Raw genomic sequence first — 14,999 nt, forward strand, 5'->3', positions numbered from 1 at the left:
GCAAGCGGAATGCAAATACAAACTCCCCACATTCCTACAAGAACCTTCATCCTTTAAATCTTTGTCGCTACTGCTGGCCTTCCGAATGCGAAGAGCATGGTACTGCATCTTTATAATGATGATAACACAGATAACTACATGATCCTCTAGAGACAAGTGGTACTTAGATCTCCACGGCCCAGTCTTGGCAGGTGACAGGAAATGCTATGGTCCTTTCACCGGAGAATCATCTCTCAACAACAGATGCAGAGGGATACATTTCAACAGAATTTATCAAGCCCCAATAAGCTTGATGAAATGCGGAGTCAGGAAGGATCTAGATGTAAAAGATGCAAATCTGCAGAGGTGGTTTTCCTACATCTGGCATGTGGCCCCTATAAGATAATACTGCTGTGAAGTTATTATAATGGTGTGAGGTTCATAATGATCAACATATTTGTGTCACTGGGCCCTAAAACAGCTCTAATCAGTTCAATAAAAACATACCCAACTATCGTAAGTAGGTATGCAGCTCTTTCCACACTTGTTGCAAAAAAGACCTGGCCAGGTGTTGAGGTCAGGATCTGGGGATCAGCAGTTATCGTAATGAGCTATCATAGTTAATGAAGAATTAGAAACCTGTGGTAAAGTGATCCTCAAAGGTCCAGGCCTAAAGATGACTGGTGGTCCCTACAGCAGATTAACAAAATGTTGGCCCTCTTATAGTAACACTTGATAACAATATATTCTAAAGGATAATAAACTGTGCCCTCATTATTACAAGACTGTGTGTAATATGCATGACACAAACTATTACTGAATTATAATATCTATGCTACTAAAACTGTGTATTCATCATAGCAATATGAACTAATCAATATGATCTTATCTAGATTGATAAGAGCTATTACTATACTGGCCCTTGCAATGTTTTATCATTTAAGGGAAATATAAATTAAAAACTCAGGGCCCGGTTCCCAAAAGTAATCTGAGACAAAATCCTAACTTTACGGCTTTTTAGTATTCACAAAAGGCATTTAGGAGTAGCAAAGTTAGGATTTTGTCTTAAGTTTGCCTTAAGTTTTGGTTTTAAGACAAAATCCTAACTTAAGTTTAAATTAAGTTAGGATTTTGTCTTAAGACCAAAACTTAAGAGAAACTTAAGACAAAATCCTAACTTAAATTTGATCCAAACTTAAGTTTAACTTCAGTTAAACCTATGTAAGGATTTTGACTTAAGACCAAACCTTAAGACAAAAACCTAACTTTACTACTCCTAAATGCCTTTAGTGAATACCGAAAGTCCTAAAGTTACGATTTTGTCTTAGTTTACTTTTGTGAATAGGGCTCAAACACTTTCTGCCAACAGTGTTGGATAGTCTACAAATGTCAAAGTTGGCAAGCCCATAGTGGGTAGAGCCCCTTTGTGAGGAAACCTTTGCTCCCATGATAGACCAGCACTGATGTGGCAGACCTTACGCTGGTGGCCAAGAGGCTCCTAATCTTATTCAGTGCCTAATTTGTTATGACATTCAGCAAATTAAGAACTTCCACACAAAGCTAGTTAGAGGCATGCATAACATACTGGACAGAGGTAGTGATGCTTTTTCGCTTGGCCTCGAGCACCTGGTTGTTGTAGGGTCCAAACGTTCTTACAATTCCATAATTCTCTCCACTGCAGGCATAAAGGAATGTCAGCAGCTGACCTACTTCTGCAGGTAGAGAAGGAAAAAAGAGGCCAAGTTAATCCATGTGCCCAAAGACAAGAATCAGAATAGGACACTGAGATATGGAAAGCACAAAAAGATATTAGTATTGACAAAGTCAATGCATCTGGAAGCCCAGCATACATACTGTTAGACCAGACAGTCTTTGTTGTTGTCTTCCGTCAAAGTTTTGCTTTATCACCTCCTATTTGCTGAAATTTGTTTTTATTAGCTTTAGGACTCTATGCACTTTAACACTTCTAGCAAGTGCTAAAGTGTTTGTGCTTACTCCCCTAAAACCTGGTAAGATTGCCTTACAGCTGGAACATGTAATGTACTTATAGGTCACCATATATGGCACTACAGGTATCTAGGGCCCGTTAACTAAATGCTAGTAGTGGGCAGCACAACTCAATGTGCCACCCACTAAAAGTGGCCTAAACATTCCTTTTGAATACATTTTAGACATCTGTAGAGTAGGCCCTAACAGTTCATATGGCAGTGCGCAGTGTATTTAAAAAGCAGAACATGTGTTTTCAAGTTTTACATGTCCTGGTAGTGAAAAACACCACAATACATTTTTCACTACTGTAAAATCTACCTCTACTAAGGGATAACATCGGGTGCCCTTATTATTATGCCTGTTGGAGTGGTTGCATGCAAAGAGGTGAGTGTGCTTGGGACTGGAGTGGGAGTTTGTATTGGGGTTCAGGAAGGGACCTGAATTGTGGCACAAGGTTGGACTGGTTGGGAGGCTGGGATGAGTGAGGAGGCTGCTATTCGGGCAAGCAATCTCTGCATGCCGGACATTGAACTGTGAATGGCATCCAGAAATATAACCCTTTGTTGCATTTTGCAAATAAGGCCGTGGATGCCATTTATTATCGCAGACTGGTCTATAGAGTTGCTGTGTAAGAGGTCAACGGTCTAATCGCTCAGCGCACCCAGGGTGATGGGGCAGGGTGTTATATCCCTGTGAAAAAATGATCTTCAATGAATTTAATAACCCACAAGATAATAAATACAAACTAAAACAAAATGAAAAAGAAACAGAGCAGTCCAACAAAACACCTGACTTCACTGAAAAAGTGCTCAGGAATAATGTTCTGCTGCAGGTTTATGGCAAAGGATCATTGTCTGAGATGGAGCGTGTTTGATAGTGTGGTATGCAGGTGTAAACCATTAGCTAAAACACATCAGGTGTGTGAAGCTAGCATACATCCAAAAGCCACAGGAATACTACATTGTTATACATGTCGGAATCCCTCCTTTGGCATTCTGCCACTGGACAACACTAGCACAGCGGTAAATAAAATAAATTGGAGTTTCCTCACCACCACACTTTTCATGGCGTGAGATCTCTATGAAAAATGTGGCTGTGAGGAAACGAAGGAGGCCCTACAGGGCCCCCTGTTGCCTCTGTGCCATGGGTGCATGCAGGGGGCATATGTTGTGTCCACCTGTGTGCATGTACCCACCAGTTCCTACAGGGCATAGACTTTACAGTCCATGCCCTGCAGGAATGGCCTTTGACGCTCCCATTGCGGTGCCTTTCTCAAGGGCACTGCAGAAGGACCACCAAAGAACCGGCCACCAGAGTACAAATAAGTTGTACTCTTGTGGGCGGTCTTTAATGACTTTGGTAGTCTTGGATCAGGGTGGGAGCGTGGCGACCCGCTCCGAGACCACCAAAGTCATATTAAGACCCTTAGACTTGATCCATGACATGGGTCCACTAGAGGTCAATAAGAGCTTTTAGGGCTAGCCTGACATGTTTCCATTTTCTGACATTAACTTGTAGCCTCAGTTTTGCTGCATGGTTTTGAACAAGTTGATCTCTATTAAGGAGTTTTTAGGCAGACCATATTGATAGTCAAACCGAGCCATAACTAGGGCTCTGGTTATGTCTGTGCTTCACTTGGTTGACTTGTAAGAGAGGTTTGACTTTCCTCTTTAGTGATAGATGGAAAATTGTATTTTTGACTACCTCGTTCAGGTTTGAAGGCTAGGTCTCTGTTTAAGATAATATCCATTTTTTGCAATGTATGGGGCCATACAAAGGGGATAATTCTATTCTCTGTCTGTATTTTCTAATAAACAGTGTGCATACAATACAGATTTGCAAAGGTTGCTTACAAGGTGTGAGAAAGGGGATTATTAGTTGGGGTGGATGGTAGTTCACGACAAGTAATAATGTCACAATTCTTGGTAGGTGGAGGAAAGGTTAAAGTAATTTAAAACCAAGATCAAAACCTGGTAGCCATAATAAAGAGCAGACAGGATTAACTTAAGAAAATGTGTAAAGCATTTAGAGGTACCAAAACAGTTAAAAAGAGGAAACACAACAAAACTTCCACTCCAATTTATTAAAATAGAGAATATTTTCATTAATAAATTTACATCGAAATGACAAAAATCCAAAAAGGGGAACTGGAGATGCACATTTTTGATGCTTTAGATAAAAATAGCACCAAAAAGCGCAAAACACCAACCGCGAGCAACTGATCACGCTAGACCAGCACAAGGATAATGTTTGAGACTGACCGCAATGTAAAGCGGATCATAGATGAGGACTATTCAAAGAGTTACTTTCGGATTGAAAATATTTTGAAGACGGTAGAGTGTTCAATGAGGTAAAGGCTGCGGACAGGATCTGAACACGGGATCATCAATGACAGCTTGTTGAAGTAGGAGGTCTTGATGATGCCATCAATCAAAAGGATTGAAAGCTCCAAGTGGGAAAGGTTTGGTGTGAGTGCCAGAAAGTCATCAATGTCTATCGGATGCTGCTTGGCATTGGGCCTAGTGAAGATCTCTACCTTCAGAATTAGACTCTTTTTGGAAGTTGGATTTTCTCAACAGGGATTGGCTGAAGATCAACATTGTCGGATGCTAATCAGATTTTGGAAACATGAATCGGATTTGTTATTGCTTAAAAGAACTTAGCGGGTGCTGCAGTGAAGTCAGGCCCACCAGCAATCCACCCTCGGTGGTTTGGGTGGCAGTTTGGACCGGGTCCTTCAACAGTTCTCCAGCATAAATTCAGCAAAAACTTTCTAAATCCCAGCTTTTAGGGTTAGGCTACCAGCCAAAGGATTCAGGACCTCAGGAACAGTACTCAGGGATCATGACTCACTCCAACAGAATCCACTAGATGTTTGCAAGGCAGGTTCAGATGAAACTGGTCAGCTGGGCCTCACAGGTATCAACAGTAGGTTCAGTCCTTCCATGGTTTCGGTAGTGTTCTGAAGAGGGTGGCCAGGAGTACCGGCAGTCATGCCTGGCACCAGCCTGTGCCTAGGAATGACTGCCTGTCCCTCACTAACCAATAGGAAAAAAGTTCACAGTTGAAATCCTATCCCCGTTTGCAGCAGTTCCTCTGTGCCCTACTGTAAACAGTCCCAGACTTCCCCTCTTTACTTAATTCCAACATGGCTGAATATTTCTTCCCCTGTGCAGAGCTCTTATGCCCACCCTAGGTGTGGTGCCAGGGAAATGAGCTCCTCTCCCACTGGGATTGAGCCTGGCTGGCAATGAAGATAAAAGAGAGGCAGGCCCAGGTGTGAGCTATATCTGCCAGCAACAGGGTAGGCATCATTTTAGGTTAATTAAGTTCCTGGGCACAGCGTAGATGATTATCCAGTCAGAGGAAGAACCCATCTCTCAACACCACAGCCCTTTGTTTCAGCTCTGGAAGCCAGTTCACAACTCATCAAGGAGCTATTCACCTTCTGGGTGACAGTTTGAAGCTCATGCAAATGGACTTCTAGAGGGGTTAGGCAGGTTAAAGGTGACTTTTTACAAGTACTTTATGTAAAATATTTACTACAAATCCAACTTTATCAATGAATTGGGTTTGTAATAAATATGTTATGAAGTCCAGTGAATGTTTTTATTGCATTCCTAGGCCTCGATAACTTTATTTCATTTTAATATTACTCCTTAATGTTTTCCTAAGCAACAACTAAACCTGCTACAGTGAAAATAGTTTTTGGTGCGTAGTCACTGTAAGGACATGTTTTACATTATACTTGTTTTTACATGTCCTACTTTTAAAAACCATGCACCTTGTTTTATTTGGCATTAAGCCCTACTTAGGGGTGACATTGATATTTAGGATGGTTTAGGCCTGTCAAATTGAGTCATTTTTACAGGTCAAGTTTGCAGTTTGAACCCAAAAAGCCAGGTTACTGGGGGCAGACCTGCAGTCATGTTTTGCAATGTCATTTTAGTGGTGGCACAATATGTTACAAATTCGTTAGGACGAAAAATACAAATTCTAAGAGTGACTTTTCCAACTTGCGGAGCGAGGGTAGGTCGTCCAGCGAGTGAGCCACTACAGCACCGTCTCTATAATTTAGCGTTCTCTCTTCCAGTATTCATTTGATGGAGTCTGTTACCCAAACAATCTGGGTTGATACAACAACAGGTACTTCACATTTAGGTTGTCATAGTGCATGGTGTACCCCTCATACTAACCAGGACGCCAACCACTTTGTAGATAGAATTTAGATTTTTGGTGCTGATGAATTGCTAATAGATCACTTCCGTGACTAACCCAGCAAGAAACATGTTGACCTCTTTTCATTAGCGACCACCAGATTATAATGTTGGTGGTAGGCTAAGTCTGTTTTTAATCTGGCAGGTGGGCACACAGAATAAATATTGTTTCGAGAACCACATCGTCTTTTTTTTAAATTTGTCTTCACTCTACTCACAAACACTTACACTCATCGACACTTCAAGGCCCTACACTTGCACTTCACATTGACGGCTTGGGAACAAAAAGATCTCTGATAAAGAGCCCCTTTAACGCATTGCAGCGCCGGCCCTAAGAGGAGCAAGCCCTATGATGGAATATGGCACCCAACTGGGTGTGTGAGGGCCCTAGTTCCATAAAGTGGAGACTCTGGCTCCTACCTTTGGATATATAGAGTTATACAGACCAATCTTTCTAAATATCCTTTTACTTAGGAACTGCATACTTTGTTGGATAGATTTAATATATTCTAGGGGCCCGTATGCTGGACCTTTAAGCACCCCCAGTCCTCCCTTCTGTTGTATATATATGCAAGACTAGCAGCCCGCCCCAGCGTTGCCTGGGGCAGAAAGGGGCTGGGGGCAGTACACCCGCTCTCGCCCCGACCCCCTACCGTCCCGACTCCCTCCCGCCCCCACTCCTCCCGCCTGCCCCTCTGTACACACCTGCTCCCCTCCCGCCCCGACTCGCTCCCGCTCCGACTCCCTCCCGCCCTGATTTGAAGGTTTACTTACGTCAGCTGCCGCTCCGCTCCTCTACACATGCAAGGCAACCATTTGCTAGCGCTCCGACAACTACACACCCCAGCCTTCTGGATGACGGCTACCTTTTTGAAGCCTGTGCACACCATGTGAATAAAACGTACGCACCTGCTCCTGCCCCGACCCGACTCCCTCCCGCCCCCACTCCTCCCACCTGCCACTCTGTACACACCCGCTCCCCTCCCGCCTCGACTCCCTCCCGCTCCGATTCCCTCCCGCCCTGATTTTAAGGTTTACTTACCTCAGCTGCCGCTCCACTCCTCTTCGCCATGACGCGCCCGCGCTCCTCACTTCACCGCAGCTCCATGTCTGCCGCTCCAACACGTCGTCATCACGCACGTCGCGTCACGGCCAGCGCTAGGTCCCGGCCGGCGCTTCTTTCAGGGGACTACTTTGTTTAGAAACTTAATTTTTTTAATTTACTTATTTTTTTATTTATATAGCCTATGTCCATCTACACACCCTGACATTTTCATAGATGTATCAGGTGTGTAGATTAACGCTGTGGTTCCCGAGTTTACCTGGCCAAAAGGTGCAAGTTCTCTCTTTATGATAGTAGTATAGATAAGTGAAACATTCTTAAAACGCTTTAAACATGTTTTGCTGAAAATAAAACTAAAAACAATTCAAATTTTTGTGGAAGGAATTTCCTGGCACAATAGGGTTTTGTAATGAGGAAACATACATAAAATGTGCTTCAAAACCAGTGCACCCGCTAACGCCGTTCTGTTGGTGTGCACCCCGAATATCGACACCACAGTATCGATGGAACACAACATCAAGGACAGAATATACAGCATAAAATATTGACAGATAGGTAAGTATGTTGATGTGGAGTTAGGAATAGTAAATCTATACTTTCCTATATGCACTAACATTTTGATCTGTTCTCACTCGATAGTCTGTCCTCAATATTCTTGTACCACGATATTCTGGGGGTCGATGTTCAGTAGTACAACCCATGTTGTTTTATTAGCTGCCATCTTGTTTACAAATGTGTCCATGTTGTACACAGGCCTGTTCACCCTACTCGTTTCTGATTTACTCAGTGGTAGTCTCATGTTTGCCACCTCTGTGCAAGGATTCACAAGTGACTCGCTCAGTGTCTGAGAGTTTGCATTAGTTGCATCTTTTTCAAGACCCTTTGTCGTTCTCCTCATGAGAACGCTGTTCACCTGATAGTCTGATTGTAGTTTCTGTCACCTGTACTCTCGGCTGAAGCAAATGAATATAGAAAACCTAGAAACCGTCCTGCAAACAGGGATGGGTCAGCATTAGATGCTCACTGCTATAGAGGGGATGTGCATCCACCTTGCATAATAACATTGGAGTTTGCATGATTTAGATACATACATATGTGCAGACTGCATGTACGAGTACATGTATCTCTTCTTATCTCTCCAAGAATTAAATTAATGATTAGAACAAAAGTTCAAAACTTTGGAAAATGCAAAAAATCATTAGTTTCATCCTTTTCAAGAGGCAAATAATGTTGCCAACAATACAAGGGGTTTTCTTATTAAGAATGGTAAGGTAGAGTACAATATTTGTGTGCAGGGCCTTCCTTTCACACTTTACCACAAGTTGCAACTTGTGGTCTCCTCCGACCTGGAAAGCGCCCTGAAACAGCACCTGGCAGCATCTGTGCTGAATACGAACATGAAATAAATAAATCTCATTTGTAACGGCGATACAAAGAGAAGACATAGACGTTATTGTAAAACATGATGTAACCTGCTACCAGCTATACTCGGAAGGTAATGTCAATATGCTGTGTCCACAACACCGCATCCACAAACAGAATGTACTTATTTGCTCTTGCTTTAAGTTTAATTAAATCTGGCAGTATTCCCCCAGCTTCCATGCCAATTCAGGCGAGCGACTATGCTTTGAGAATTCAAAGTGGCTACAGCCACTCTTAGACAAAGAGAACACTTGTTGAGTCTGAAGGGGCTCTTGCACTCCTATTTACACTCACTTGTGACCTAAAAACACCGATGGGTGATACAGAGAGATGGGCACAGAAACAAACATATAGACTAATGGTCTTATAAAGGGGAGCTCCACATGCAGAAAAAATGGCTCACAAGTGAACAGCATTCATATGTGTGATATTTCTAAATTTGAAACCTGCATGTACTTGACGTTTTATATCTCCGAACACTTTGGGTGATGCTTTATATATGGGATAAAGTACCCCCTGCCGAACATTATACAAGTCACAAGGAGTTCTACAGCCACATAGAGAAACGAGGCCGAAGTTGAGTTCTTTTATAAGGTAATGGAACTCTGGGTCGTACTGCAATATCCTTATGATGTATGGCAGAGGGTACTTTATCCCTTATAATACATGGTCACACCATCACCTTGTCCACAAACCACCTACATCCTTGGTGCATAGTTCCACCATATGAAACAGAGAGCATTTTTGCAAACATGAGGAATAAAAATAGAATCACTAGTGCAAAATTAAACACACCAAAAAAAGGTGCTAGCTAGTTGTTGAAAAAAGATATTAGAAGCAGTTGAATAGAAGTCAGTTTTTAAAGGTGCTGCAGAAACATGCTGAAAGATTCAAACTTTTCTTTAATTATTTCACAAGGAATGCAAAAAATAAACATGTTGCCATAAATATCTATTTTTTGCTTGATACTGTAGAGCAGAAGAAAATAAAGCAACATCTTGTTTTTGTTGCTTTAAACAGCTGCTTTCATCATGTTCTGTGACCTGACTTTCCTTTCCTTTCCTCAGTTGCTGCCTTTGGTAGCAGGCATTGTGACAACAGAACTCAACTGTAATAAGCTATTATAGTTGAGTTCTGATGTCATTTATTTATAATAGGAAACTGTGTGCGTCACAGGGTGTCAATTATAAAGAAATTAGATACACATTAAATGCCCATGGCTCGTGTCAGCATACTTCCCATTTGTGGCATTGACTGGCCGAAGACTATTAGAAAAGTCAATGGCTTCAGTCTGTACTGAGAACCAATGAACTTTGCTAATCAGTTTTCAGTATGTTCCTACAATTGGACAATTCCACAATCTATGTTTATGTTTACGTTCTTTAGCCCACTCTGCCACCCCAGGGAAGACATGGCTTGGCAGTTCGGGCTGGACTGTTCCCATGAAGCACAGGGTCAGACTGATTTGCATATAGCCATGTCTGAACTGGGGTGGCAGAGTGGGCTAAAGAACGGTGATGGATTAAACCCAGATCTTTTGACTGGGTGTGAGTGTTTGATTGATTCAGATGCTCCGTCCATCACCACCCCCTTTTGTACCACTTTTGGCCGCCATAAGTGTGGCAGGGTATGCTCAGACGTGAGTCCCTTGCTCACTTTGCCACTGGATTTAAGCAAGCCGGGCTGAAGACGGCTGGAATGCCAGAAACAGGTCCTCGGAAGCTTGTTTCCGGTCCAGGGAAGACATGGCTTGGCAGTTCGGGCTGGACTGTTCCCATGAGGCACAGGGTCAGACTGATTTGCATATAGCCATGTCTGAACTGGGGTGGCAGAGTGGGCTAAAGAACGGTGATGGATTAAACCCAGATCTTTTGACTGGGTGTGAGTGTTTGATTGATTCAGATTCTCCGTCCATCACCACCCCCTTTTGTACCACTTTTGGCCGCCATAAGTGTGGCAGGGTATGCTCAGACGTGAGTCCCTTGCTCACTTTGCCACTGGATTCAAGCAAGCCAGGCTGAAGAAATGCCAGAAACCGGTCCTCAAAAGCTTGTTTCCGGTCCAGGGAAGACATGGCTTGGCAGTTCGGGCTGGACTGTTCCCATGAGGCACAGGGTCAGACTGATTTGCATATAGCCATGTCTAAACCGGGTTGGCAGAGTGGGCTAAAGAACGGTGATGGATTAAACCCAGATCTTTTGACTGGGTGTGAGTGTTTGATTGATTCAGATGCTCCGTCCATCACCACCCCCTTTTGTCCTGATAAGATTAGCCAGTGGGGTGACGTAGATTGAACATTTTCGGAGAAAGGTCGGTCCCATGTGGAACACCGGATGGGAGGTGGAAACTATCCGATTTCAAGCCATCCCAGAGCAGCCTCTGCTCTCTTGCCTCCAAGAAGGAGGACAGGAGGGCCAAGGCGGTCCCCCCACCACTACATCCCTCAGCCGCTGCATCAGAACCGTGTGGCTGACGGTGTCAAACGCAGCCGATAGATCCAGGAGTACGAGGACCGCCCACCCCCCTCATCCACCACCCTGCGGATCTCTTCTGTAGCAAGGATTAAGGCAGATTCATTGGAATGGCGTCGGCGGAAGCCATGCTGGGAGGTGTCCAGCCGATTATTAACGTCTAAGTAGTCAGTCAGCACTGTGTTCAGTTGTTTTTCCAGTATCTTAGCCACAATTGGTAGGCCAGCAATAGGACGATAGTTTTTTGGTTCGTTGGGGTCCAGATTGGGTTTCTTTAAAAGAGGTGTAATCAATGCTTTTTTCCAGATTTCTGGATAGCAGCCTGATTCCAGGACTTGGTTTAAGAGGGGGTTCAGATTGTCACAGTCCTTATGAGGAGCCTGATGCATGATAGTAGGGGGACAGGGGTCCATTGGTCAGCTGGTTTTTATAGAAAGCAGGAGTTTTTGTACTTCTTCGCTGGTTATTGGCTGGAAACAGGATAATCTGCAGTGGGTAGGTCCCATTGGTACTTTTTTTATCCTGAGGCCGTGGGGGAATTAAGAAGTAATTGTAAATTCCTTGCACCTTGTCTTGAAAAACGCGGCAAGTTTGTTGCACAGGGCTTGATCGGGCTTAAAGACATTATCCTGTTGCGATCTAGCTAGCATGTTGACGGATTTGAACAATTCCTTTGTGGAGTTGCCAGCCTTCTTTATTTTGGTTGTGAAAAAGATTTTTTTGCGGCAATAATTGCCTCCTTGTATTGTAGGATAGCTGAGTTATATATTGATTTAATTTGATTGTTATAGTCTTGTCTCCAGAGGCGCTTGGCTCTTCTTCAGTTAAACATTTGAGCTCTGGAGTATACCAGGGTGACGATATCTTGGTTCCCTTCACCGTCACTAGTTTTTTAGGTGCAACCTGATCGACTGCTGACAGTACCCAGCCGTTGAACTGCAGAGTTGCTGCATTGTTGTCTTTTTCTAGTGTAACAGGGAAGTGGTCAAGGGCCGACTCAAAGTCGCTGCCCTTGACTTTATTTCAGTGCCTGATTTGTGCCTTAGATAGCTTGACCTGTGTACAAAAATGTGGCTGCGTAACTTTGATGTTAAAATGAATAGCCTTATGGTCTGTCCACAGCAAGGCTAGCAAGTTAGTCAGAGTAATATCAGGGTTGCATGTAAAAATGTGTGTCCTGCCTGGTGGGTGGGTTTGGCTACAAATTGGTGTAAGCTGAAAGCCTTGAGATTATCCAGCAATCTAATTGTGTCTGTGTTATTTTTGGATTCTAAATGGTAGTTAAAATCCCCAAGGATTGTGAGAAAGTGAGTGTCAGTATATGACTCCAAAAGCATTAAAAGGGCTTGAGAGAAAGCCGCTTTGGTGCCAGGTGGGCGATAGATTAGTATCTCCTGAAATGCTGAGAGGTTGTTTAGCTTTATACAGAAATACAGTGCTTCTGCGGGCAGACCAGAGATCGCCTCCATGCGTACATTCAATTGATCTCGGTAAATAATTGCTATGCTCCCCCCTTTACCTTTCTCCCTGTCCTGTGACAGAACAGCATAGCCTACTGGTAAAACAATGTTCCAGTCTGGCACTGATGTGGTGTCTCAAAAACTAGGTCTGGTGTGGAGAGTTGATTTAGATCTTCCAGCTGATATTTGTGCTTGACTACGGAGCGGGCGTTTAGCAAGAGACACTTGACAAACACTGTTGGTGTTGCCTTAGAGTCATTTATGGTCCCATTTGTGTCCTTATCCCTACAACCACTCTCTCTATCTCTGCCGATTTCAGGCTCGTTGGCTTCCCGCCCTTTCCCTAGCTTATTTGTAGGCGTGGGTGCCAAAAAGGAATCAAAATTGATTCATAAGGGGCAGTTAGTGCAGGGAGCCTCGGTTTTGAGGGATTATATTGTGAAGTGCACATGTGCTTCTTTGCAATTCGAGCAGTTGTTTCCTGCATATATATGGGGCCCAGTTTGACCAGGTGTTCTGGCGCTGGTCGCACTCCGGGCGCCGACGGGTGCAGACGGGTTTGCCTTTGGTGCGCTACGCGTGCCCGCTGCACGGTCGCCCCAGCGTGCTAGATATAGTGGAGGAGTGCGGAAAAGACTAGAGTGTCCAGCCCGGTGCAGTGCGGTTCCGTCTAACATCTGGGTACCGCTGGGGCCAAACGCCAAGGCTGGTGATGATTTACTGAGGAGACTTGAGTGGATGGAGTTTTAAAACAGGTACAGTGCAAATGCTCAAAGTTTAAAAGTTAAACAATTGTGGTACAAAAGATTGGATCAGTGCAGCAGCGTGGTGATGAAAGGAAGCAAGATTTTTAATTAAAAACGCTTAAAAGGGGGGAGGAGCTACGCTTGCAAACAAGATGGCTGCTTACGCTCCCGGCTCCGTCGACCTCCTTCCCCCGCCAGATGATCCTGATGAAAATCCTGATTTTGCGCCCGACCTCAAGGTGCTATCCCGCAAACTTAATTCACTGATTTGCCGAAGTTATGTCGAGTTGAAGTTTGAGGCCTAGTTCAGCTGGAGAGCCGGGGTCTCGAGTTTTGATCTGGCCAGGCTGCAGTTGAACAACATCGGCTGCCAGCCGCGACCAGGGTCCGGTCTACAGTGGTGGAAGTATTGTAAGCCCAATTTCGATGGCAATCACTTTGGAGTGTTCAACTTTGGTGAGAGGAGTGCAGCGGCAATACTGAGGCTGTGGGCGGAGGTCCTCGTCCCGTGGACCCGGTTTGGCCCCCGCCGGGGCTCGGTGGTCGGGGTCTCCGCCTGCGGCAGCGGGGTACTGTTTGCAGCCGTAGGAAGTGTGCTGCCACCCTCTAAAGCCGTCCGCACTGCCATTGCCCGCTCCCCCCGGAGAGCCCGGGGTCTCTGGAGGGTACGTAAATGTTCGTATCTGTGACTGGAGTGATAAACCGGACGGAGCGTGAGCCGTCGCTTGCAACAGTAATGGCAGCGATCGGGGAGTTTCACGCTCGTATGGACCCCCTGATGTGTGGAACGATTACGGGCTTAACGGATAAAGGATTTGCGGGACCGGACCCTGCTTCACTACATGACCTGCGCCCGGCTACGACACCAGAGATCGCCATGTTGTTTCCCAATGAGGACCCTGCGCGACAAGAGTGTTTGGAGCCCTTGGTCAGTGTATCGGAAGATTGAGACCCTAATGCTTTAAACGTTCTGCAGTGTGCACCGTCTCTATTCCGGGTTCGAGACTTGATTGACGTTTCTTTCCTTGAGTTTCCTGTCGCTGACTGCATTGGTGCCTTCTCTTCATCCTGTTCCCTCATGGCTGCGGCGTGGCTGTGGAGGAAGCAACATCGAGACTGCCTGTCGTTGAGGGAGAGTTTCGCTGCTGTTGGCATGGTTCAGGATCCTAGGTTTTGGATTTGTCTCGACACTCACTTTTTGAACTCTCTTGGCATGCGGCTGCTTGTGTCGACTCAGTGGTTCTACCAGGAGGGGTTCCTATGAAGGTGCGGAAGGGTCAGGGCTGAGACGTATGGCCTGGGTCAGTATTAGGGTCCTCCTGGAAGTGGGATTTATACTGTTGGGCACACAGGAGGCCGGGCGGTGTTTTCAAGTGCTCCCCTGATCTGTTTTCTTCTACCATTGGTTAGACTATTGCCTTATCCCAGAGGTCACTGTTTCTGGTGGGGGGGAAGAGGACCGGGAGCCTGTTTGAAACTATCCTCCTCCACTCTTTCTCTTTTCTTCTTTTAGAACTTAGTTAGCTGGGGCGACAGGCACACTGCTAGTTGGGGTTAGGCGAGAGCCATATGCAGGAGTGCAGGGTGGGGCGTTGGGTTTATTATTTTGTCAGTGTTCCTCTTTTACGTTTTCTCGGTCCTTTTATTTTCTT

General features: G+C 44.8%; 1 protein-coding gene across 1 annotated transcript in view; it reads right to left on the bottom strand.

The window, feature by feature from the left end:
* Positions 1 to 14,999, bottom strand: part of LOC147693543 (protein sel-1 homolog 3-like) — a 413,447-nt gene that overhangs the window by 206,333 nt on the left and 192,115 nt on the right. Inside the window, exon 4 of the mRNA XM_086933234.1 lies at positions 1,565 to 1,691. Coding sequence (XP_086789360.1) covers positions 1,565 to 1,691 — 127 coding nt within the window. The remainder of the gene's footprint in view (positions 1 to 1,564; positions 1,692 to 14,999) is intronic.

The sequence above is a fragment of the Lissotriton vulgaris genome, chromosome 8 (genome assembly GCF_964263255.1).
Source record: "Lissotriton vulgaris chromosome 8, aLisVul1.2, whole genome shotgun sequence".
NCBI lineage: Eukaryota > Metazoa > Chordata > Amphibia > Caudata > Salamandridae > Lissotriton > Lissotriton vulgaris.